The following is a 9,617-nucleotide window of genomic DNA, read 5'->3' as shown; positions in this document are numbered from 1 at the left end:
ATCCTGCTTCAATCTCTATTTCGTTCACCTCTTAAAGCTGAGATCCAATCTTCTTCTTTCAACAGCTCCTTCTACTGTTCTCACGAACAGGAACCCTCTTTGGTTCTTCTTGATCTGCCTAAAATACATCTTTAATTGTCTGATTTCCTACTAAATTGAGCAAAAAATGTACGGATTCGAAGCGCTCACCTTCAACGTCGACGGAGGCTTCCTGGAGGCGATCGTGAGAGGCTACAGATCCGGACTTCTCACCGCTGCTGATTACAACAATTTGTGCCAGTGCGAAACCCTTGATGATATCAAGATGCATCTTTCAGCCACTGAGTACGGGCCCTATCTCCAGAATGGTGCGGTTTTTCTTCTTATTTATAGGGATCATCTGTCATTCTTTTTGATTTTACAGTTTATGTGTGTGATTGTTGAAAATTTGGGTTTTTGAGAGGCGCAATTGGGTGATTTCGGAAAATGAAAGCTCGAATCTTTTTTATCCTTTGATTGTTCGGCGAGATGAATGTTTAGTTGATTGTAATACGATAGACTAATTTTCTCAAGTTGGATGCTTGATCAACCGTGAGGATGGTACTGTATCTGAATGTCCATTATGATCTTGGTGAATGGAACAAATTTATGCTTTTTCTTGATTTCTTTCTCTTCTCAAGGTATTATTCTCCTACAAAATTTTGTGTTTCTTTGAGGAGATTAATTGTTAGTTTGTTAATTGACTTGTAATGGTTAAGGAATTCTTTATTAGATATTTGCCAGAAGTAACTGAAGGTGCATTTATTGACCATTTCTGGATTATGTGGTTCATTACACAATCTTGTGTTTCTTTGAGCAAAAGAACCCTAGATACTGTGGTATTAGATTTGATATGAATGATGTCGTAGTCTGGCAGTGTCTGTTGTTTATTATATGCCATCTGAACACTGTATGTAACATTAGGTTTAAGTTTGATATGGTTAACTGCAGTTTCAAGAACTCCAGGGAAGACTTAGTAGCACCGAGAACATTGCATGATGGGGACATATTACTAGTTGCAGTAACATTGCATTAACCATGTTTATTTTTTCGTATTTTTGAAAGTCTTCATACTTTCATAGTTCATGGATGATGTATATACTGATCTATCAATCAGAACCTGTATGAATTTTAGAAAACTTTTCCCAGCTTTGTACATATAGTATCGTATCTTTTTTTTCTCTTAGCCTTACCATAGGTTCATGATCAGTGACAAGAAGCAAGACTTTCTTGTGATCCAATGTTTTTATCATGTGAAGAAGTAAATTTTCTTTTACCTTTTGATCAAGACGAGGAGAACTATCCCTTCTTTTTAATGATCTTCTAACTTTTTAAGATATAGAATATTTGGCTATCTTGTAGATGATTTCGATAACAGCGGGAATACCATGAGACTATGCTACTAATTTTTTATGTGTTTGTAATAAATGATTTTCATCTAAAACCACACATTAATGATGCCTCTATGGTTGCTAAGGTATTGGAAGTTTCCTTGGGTGATTGGTTAGCACTTAGCATTGTTTCAATTATTTATTTTGAACCAAGTGATGTAACATTCTAATTATGATCCATATATTTGTGGTGAAGATAGCGGTGCGGCAGTGAGGAGAAACGATATGAAATTAGTAGGAGTAGATAAATGTATGCTCTATGATAGAAATGAATGGAGAAAACGAATACACGTGGTGGATTCCCGTTGATGTTCTCATAGATTTGTGTAGCCGACCCCAAATTTTTGGCATAAAGGCTTGAATGATGCTGATGACCAGCTGATTTATAACAAGCAGACATGATCTAGCATGATGCTTGTCTGTTAATAATTTTTAGATTCATTATCTGCTTGTTAAATTGTCACATCATATGCTTTTTGTTTATAAGAAAAAACTTATGAACTGATGATTTGAGTCTTCACCCTTCAAAATCTTGAGCCCCAACTGCTGAGCAACGTGTGTAATTGTCATACCATATGCTTAATTGTCATGTTTGCTAGGATTTACTTTCCACTTGATAAGATGTCTGGAATTTTTTTATTACATATATCGATGATATTATCTTTCTGTTTGAATACTTTGTAACAACTCTTGCTGATTTGCAAAACTTATGTACAGAGCCTTCCCCACTGCATACCACTACTATCGTGGAGAAATGCACGCTTAAACTGGTTGATGAGTATAAACACATGATGTGCCAAGCAACAGAGCCATTGTCAACCTTCTTGGAGTATATTACGTATGTGAACTTGTTGCCCTTTAAATTCAAAAATGTTGCCTTAGTCTTCCAGAATCTGTTTTGATCCTTTTTTTTCTAGAAAATATCTCAAGCTCTTGGATAATATAAGAAATATTAGGCTTCCAGAGAAGGAGAATCCAATTTAATTTTGCTCACAAAAGATTTTCATCTGCTTAGATGGTTATCAAAATGATTTAAATTTTAAAATATAGATTGCTAGGTTTAAACTGAATCCAGTTTAAACCCAAGTGGATTCCATCTATACTGCATTAGGTAACCTTGTGTAGATATCAAATGTTCTTCATGAATCAATTTAAAAGAAGAAGCTGCAAACCAGTAGAGAAAGTTCTAATTTTAATCTGAAACTGAAAATGGTTTAAACTCTAATGCGTAACATTTGATTACTTAACCCAGGCTTTCTCCCTCCTTGCTTTCTCTTGCACTGGGAGAAGCACTGGGCAAGGAACCAAGGAGATGGTTTCATCATTTTGTCCCCATTGTTGTTTGCCCATGTGTTCTGAATAGCTGAAAGCATGTTCAATTCTGTCTTCTCTCGAAATGTGATGTATGGGAGAAAAGACTAACATTTGTACCATTTGGTCCAGATATGGTCACATGATAGACAATGTTGTGCTGATTGTTACTGGAACCTTGCATGAGAGAGATGTCCAAGAACTATTGGAGAAATGCCATCCTTTGGGAATGTTTGACAGGTTCCATTACCTTCACGTGTCTCTCTCCTTATTCTGTATCTTTAAAAAACTTGAAAATTTGTAAGACCTCTCTCAAATTTTCTCTTTTCCCAGCATTGCCACCCTTGCAGTTGCTCAGAATATGCGGGAGCTTTATAGGTTGGTGCTTGTTGATACTCCACTGGCTCCATACTTCTCTGAGTGTATCACATCAGAGGTATATACTGGTAGCAATTGAAGTCTAGCGTCTTGTTCCTTTTTTTCTTTGGCTTTTGAATAAAAAAATTATTGAGGCCCCAAGAAGGTGCAAACTTAACTACTAGGAAGCTAAATTAACAGTCTCAAGGAAATTCTTAATAAAATAAAGAAGACCAGAATTTGATGCACAAACATCCAACATAAGTGACCGTGGAATTTAGTATTGTATTGATTCTCCCAGCTAAATCAACTACGTCATGTACATAGGGATAATTTTTGTGATTTTATACTTATCTGTGAGAAAACCCCGAGCTAAACAAGATATTTCCCTACCGAAAAATATGAAGCCCAACAGACTGCCAGAAGACTAAGTGACTAACCATTTAGCCATGTTTCACTCCGTGGACATGAGGGAGAAAATGATTTATAGACTTGAAATCCTCTCGACAAAAGACAGCACATGCTACCTAAAGAATAATCACTACTCTGAATGTTTTCTAAAGTCAAATTCTACCCTCCTGTTTTCTTTGTAGATACGCTTGCATACTTTTATACTTGTAGGTCTTCCCCCTCCATATTGGTTGTCTGCATAATTTTTGTGGAAACCTTTGATTCTGGGTTCTTTTCAGCTTTTCTCATTTACATTTTCTTGGTCTCTAGGACTTGGATGACATGAATATCGAAATTATGAGGAATACTCTTTACAAGGCATACCTCGAGGATTTTTACAGGTTTTGTCAGGTGAGGGTTGATAGCTAAATTCGGAAATTCTGTTCACATCTTTATATGCAGCTTCCTGTTATTAAATACTTTTCTTATTAAGTTGGATATGATTTATTGTTCAGAAACTCGGAGGTGCCACTGCGGAGATCATGTCTGACCTCCTGGCCTTTGAGGCTGACCGAAGGGCTGTCAACATCACTATAAATAGGTACTGCTGATGTGTCCTTTTTAACTTCCACATTGTTGTAATGAATGTTTTTTTTTTTGCTCTTAACATGTCATTTATATTGTTCACTCAATGCAGCATTGGCACTGAGTTGACCAGGGATGATCGCAGGAAATTATTCTCAAGTTTTGGTTTACTGTAAGCTCTTTGCGAAACCTCAATGTTGTGTTCTACTTTGGCACTATCTTCTGCTTTGGATTTGTGTATCATAGAATTGAATGCTTGTGGTAAACAGTTATCCCTATGGCCATGAGGAGCTTGCTGTCTGCGAGGACATAGATCAGGTGTGTCATCAGTTTTAATTACCAATTTGGTAAATTCTTCCACTTTTCCAGTCAGGCTCCTTGAGGACTTTACATTTGCACGGAAAACTCATAGTTGGTTTTCTGTTGAATACAATGATTAGATTTGCTAATGTAGGTAATCAAAATTTCTGGTTATCTTGTAGTATTAGGTAGCTGATCTCTAAGATGCATGCAAAGGAAAAACTAGAGTCATGGTTGATTTTGGGAGATGTTCTAAATTTTCATTTTATGGTATTAGATAGTAAAACAGTTTTTCTGTATGCTAGAAAATGTTTTTTTTTGGCCCCATAATTTATAGTTTAAGCTTCAATTAAGTTGATTATTTCTTCGATTTCTTCTGGATTTATCTAGTAGCACGGGTGGGGGAGCATAATCACGCTGATGACAACATCTTTGTGCATCACGGATTTTTGTGATCTGATATAGTTTAGTTGTGATTGTTCTTGTGCTTATGGAAATTTTTTTAATTTGCATTGAACTGTAACTGTTTTTTGTGACAATAGATGAGTTTGTAAGGTATATTTGGGATGAGTCCCTTTGAGCTTTCACGAATAGATAGCAGATGACATGTTTCTATCTGATGATATCAGATCAGAAGTTGGTTTGCATTTGGACACACTGAGACACACCGCAGAATCGAGGGAGCTTAGACTAAATAGAATGCAGGAGTTTTCCATTGGAGATTCCTCGAAGAAAATGATTTCCCTGTTACCAAACTGAGCATTTTATACACCTGGTTTCAGTTTTGGGAAAATAAAATGAGATTGTGATGAAAACGTTATGTGCCTAAATTTCTTTTGTAGTTTAATCTTCTCTTTTAAATGCTATGCACTACTTAGGCTCATATGAAAAGGCTTATGTCAGGTCACTGTGCCCTAGAGCTAACTTTTGTGTATGTAGTCTGGAGCATTGCATTTTGGAAGAAGATAGTTCTACATTGAGCTCATACTTTGCATCTATTTGGGTACAAAATCTGAGAGTGGATGAAACTAAATTTTAATTCAATCCTCTAAAATTATTTTTCATAAGCACATATAGGCGTGGTTCTATATTTTTCCACTAATCAAAATTTACTTATGGTTTGGGAATATGACGTAGTAGTGCCTTGCAAGTATTCTGATTGGATTGTTGTCTTAGGTTCGTGCTGTGATGGAGAAATACCCTCCTTACCAGTCGATTTTTTCCAAGTTATCCTATGGAGAGAGCCTGATGCTTGACAAGGCATTTTATGAAGAGGAAGTGAAAAGGCTTTGCTTAGCTTTTGAGCAACAGGTGTATATTCCCGTTACTAACCTGTCAGATAGCAGTAACTTGCCTGATAGTATCTGGTTCTTGGAAATTTTTTATTGACAATGTTCTCTACCTTTTGCAGTTCCATTATGCAGTTTTCTTTGCATACATGAGGTTGGGGGAGCAGGAGATCAGAAACCTGATGTGGATATCCGAATGCGTGGCTCAGAACCAAAAGTCCAGAGTTCATGACAGTGTTGTCTTCATATTTTAGTTTTCTCTACAAAAAAAAAAAATAATACTACTTTCTGCATAATCTGCTGTAAATTGCCCTTCTGGTTGTCAATCATTCAGTTGCTGAGATTTGCTAGCGTCGCTGCTCCGTGAGAATCTGTATGTTCAGAAAAAAGTTTCCTTAGAAATGTTTTAGCAGTTATTCAAAGAGAAGTATTTGTATGGTGAGTAATTAGACACTGAGACACAGTGGTGATGTTGAGATGAACTAATGTACTTGTTGAATGCAGAATAAAATAAGTTCTTTGAGACATTTAATTTGGCTCTAAATAACACAAAATGACATTAATGTCCCCCATGTGTTGTATTCCATCTTTTGAAGATAACTGGGGTGATTTCATTGCACTGGATTAATAAATCTCGTCTCAAGTACATCTTTTTATCTTAAATTTATAAATTAAAATAATCTAAAAATCCATGTTAGATAATTAACAACATTTCTTTGCCATATAAGTGCCTTTTAATGGAAATCTAGTATAAGAGTCTACAACGACCGATATGCATTTTAGCGATAGCCTAATTAGTTATCTCTCCAAACTAGGATTTACAGTGTTCGAGGTCGCGAGTTCTAGTTAACCAGTCAAGGATATTTTCTTGTGAAATAGTAATTCCGTCAATTTGTCCTACTTCTAAGCCTCTATCCGCGTTCTAGCTGTATGAGAAAACTACGGGCGTTTATTTGAAAAAATTTTAAAATATTTTTTTCTGAACTTATCCCTTATTTTTACTATAAATTACCAATTTACCATTAACCGGGAAAAAGGGAAAAAAATATGGTCAACGTTTCACTTTGGTTGCCTTGCCCCTTCACAGACTGCCAGTTCACCGATATTTCCCAGCAAACTCCTTTAACTTCGTCCCCTGCCGGCTGCACACTCTCCCGACTCCAATCAGCTTCCCTTTCGGTCCTTCACTTTCAGTAAACCCTAAAAATGTCATCTTCCTCCGTCGCCACCGCCGCCGTTCTGCTTCTCCTCCTCCTCACTACCGCCAATTCCGCCCCAATTTTAGGTCTGGACTCCTACCTGACCCACCAATCTCGGAACGACCCACGAGCTACTAACGACTCCTTCCTCTCCCTTCCATCTTCACTCAAGAAATCTCTCTCATCGGCCTTCCTCTCTCCCAACACCATCCCTTCTCTCATATCCTCTCTCCTTTCTCTCTCTCTTCCTCTCTCCCTTCATATCCGCCTCCTCGGCCCTTCTTTCCCTCCTGACTCCTCCTCCGTCCTTTCCTCCTTCCACTCCGCAGTCCATATTTCCGATCACTTCTACCTCATTTCCCCCAACCCCGACGGCCCCCGCGACCACCGCCTCGCCGTCAAACACTCGCTTCACCTTGACGTTTCGCACTCACCTACTCTTGCATCACGCCTCTCTGACGCAATCAAGTCTGCCATTTCTACTGCAACTTCCTCACTCCGCTCTCCGATCCTCCCTATTTCTTATTCCGTTGTGGACGACATCATCAAGCAAGATTTCGACAAGGAGAAGCCTGTGGAAGGTGTTTTTGTGTATTTGATCTCATTAGGTCCGCAGTCACACGGTTATGCTTACAACTACGGTCATGGAGATTCGTCTCCCGGGCATACAAAGTGTTTCGGGAGTGTTTGGACTGGGAAGGAGAGATATATTTGGATCGATCTCAATGCTGGTCCGGTGGATTACGGGCCCGCTTTGTCTGGCGATGGGTTGCTTCCCAGGGGAGAGTTTCATCCTTTGGCAGCTTTGCACGGTCGACCCAAGTCGCAGAAGGCGCTCTTGGCGGATCTTGCTTCTTTGGTTTGGAGTGCCTATCAGGTACATCTTGTGCCCTCTTTGAGGATTCCTGTGCCTTTTGAGAATTCTTTGGTTGTTCAGTTTATACATGTTTACGGCAAGGATAGTCAGGATTCAAGTGGTCTGGATTGGGAATTGATCAAGAAGACGTTTATGAATGAAGTTCATGATGGGGGATTGTTGTTGGGAGAGCAGTCGCTCACTTTTAAGAATTATAAGATCAATTTAGCTCAGTGTTCTATATGTTCCTTTGCCCTTTCTAGGTCCACTACTTCATACACTTCTAGGTTTTTGTTTGATAATTATACTTTGATTGTGAGCGAATATTTGGACTCAAAACGTTTGCATCAGATATTGTCTGATTCGGCTGAGGAGTTTAGGAGGTTGGGAGATATCCCTGAGGATGATTTTGCAAGGGTGCTTCCTGTTTATGTGTTTGATTTGGATAACAATAAGCTATTGTTGCTTGATCGGTATCACCAGTCTGTTGCTTTTAGGGATATGGTTATTGCAGTGAGGACAAAGAATACACAGACTGTGAGTGATTATACCTGTAATGGGCGTCATGTGTTTACACGTACCAGGGAGCTTGAGAGACCAATTGTTGGTTCAATTCTGCAGAGTATGTGGGGGGTTGCTCCAACCCATATGTTATGGAGCCCAAGGCATAACAGTACTCTGGTGGATTATACATGGAGTGTTGGGCAGACACCATTTGGGCCATTCTCAGAGCTTTCTTCATTGTCTTTCGCACAGAAGGATGCAGCTAAGAGAAATGTTCTTTTGACTTCGTTGAATTACAGTATAACGAGTGCCATTGATGTGCTTGAATCTATAGCTGCACATGGCGGGGACAGGAAGCTCCTTACACATAGCCAGTATATGGAGTTTGTACAGAGGTGGAACTTGTTCAAGTATAAGTTGGACAAAGCAGTTACTGCCATGTCGCATTTAGACTTTGAGATGGCTTTGTATTACTTGAGGTCTTCGGATCATGATTTGTACGCCATTCACTCTCTTGTTTACCATGCATCACAAGAACTGGAAGCATCACTCCAGTGTTTCAAGGACCCACCATTTCCATGGGCATCAGCATCAATGTCTGGAGTAGTTTTAGTCGGCCTCATTTATATTTATTCAAAGCGAGACAAACTTCTAAGGAACAAAAGGAAGCAGTTTTAAAGCATTTAATGGAATGAATATTTTGTATCATTTCAACACAATACAACAGTAACAAGACATGGATTTCCATGAGAGAGGTAAGTCTCAAGGTCGGGAATTAGTGTTCAGTTTCCCCAGAACATTTACCGCATTCAGTCTGACAATTTAGTCCGTCTCTCAGTTTTTCAAAGATTTAGTCACTTTTTTGTCCAAATAATCTATTATCATGATTGTCTAATGAATGCATCTCGGGTTCAGCTTTCTGGATTTTTGTTCTGTTGTGTGGCTTTTGCTACTCTTTTCCTCCCTGTGCTTATGAATGTAACAAAAGTGGCTGTTGCATAATTTAGAATGCTGGTTTGTTTAACTTGGGAAGGCTGAGCCTGCAGCTGGCTTCATTTGGAACCATTTGCTTGCATGACTGTAACAAATTCCTGTTGAGTATTACATGGCCATTGTTCATGAAGTTGAGGGCAATGTCTAGAAACCAGTCCAGTGGAGTTATGTTGATGAATTAGTTATCTGATGTGGTGTTTAAGAACATACATGAGTCTTTAAACATAAGTCGACATGGTTGAATCTTTCTTTCGAAATCAGTCTATTTCTGTGCATTTTTACTAGATTTGAAGCCTGTTATTCCTTTTTCTGCTATCAGCATTTGTTCAGTTTGATATGAAAGCATTTGTTTTCACGAATTCTAGATACCACACAACTCCAAAATGATGGATTTGGAACTCAAAATACTTCATCTACAAAAGGT

The 9,617-nt window shown here is 38.4% G+C and overlaps 2 protein-coding genes across 2 annotated transcripts; both read left to right on the top strand.

Moving 5' to 3' along the window:
- Window positions 1-6,173, top strand: LOC120015902 (V-type proton ATPase subunit d2). The gene is made up of 10 exons (XM_038868401.1): window positions 1-347; window positions 2,127-2,247; window positions 2,853-2,960; window positions 3,054-3,156; window positions 3,798-3,878; window positions 3,983-4,068; window positions 4,165-4,224; window positions 4,322-4,370; window positions 5,529-5,663; window positions 5,764-6,173. Exons 1-10 carry the CDS (start codon window positions 167-169, stop codon window positions 5,893-5,895), a joined length of 1,056 nt encoding a protein of 351 aa, XP_038724329.1. The 5' UTR covers window positions 1-166; the 3' UTR covers window positions 5,896-6,173.
- A 540-nt stretch (window positions 6,174-6,713) lies between these two features.
- Window positions 6,714-9,224, top strand: LOC120016981. Its single transcript, XM_038870003.1, has one exon. It carries the CDS (start codon window positions 6,848-6,850, stop codon window positions 8,876-8,878), a length of 2,031 nt encoding a protein of 676 aa, XP_038725931.1. The 5' UTR covers window positions 6,714-6,847; the 3' UTR covers window positions 8,879-9,224.
- Window positions 9,225-9,617: the final 393 nt, after the last annotated feature.

Source organism: Tripterygium wilfordii, chromosome 15 (assembly GCF_013401445.1).
Source record: "Tripterygium wilfordii isolate XIE 37 chromosome 15, ASM1340144v1, whole genome shotgun sequence".
Lineage (NCBI taxonomy): Eukaryota > Viridiplantae > Streptophyta > Magnoliopsida > Celastrales > Celastraceae > Tripterygium > Tripterygium wilfordii.
Note: the sequence above shows the minus strand (reverse complement) of the source record. Positions and strands in the feature narration are given on the sequence as shown.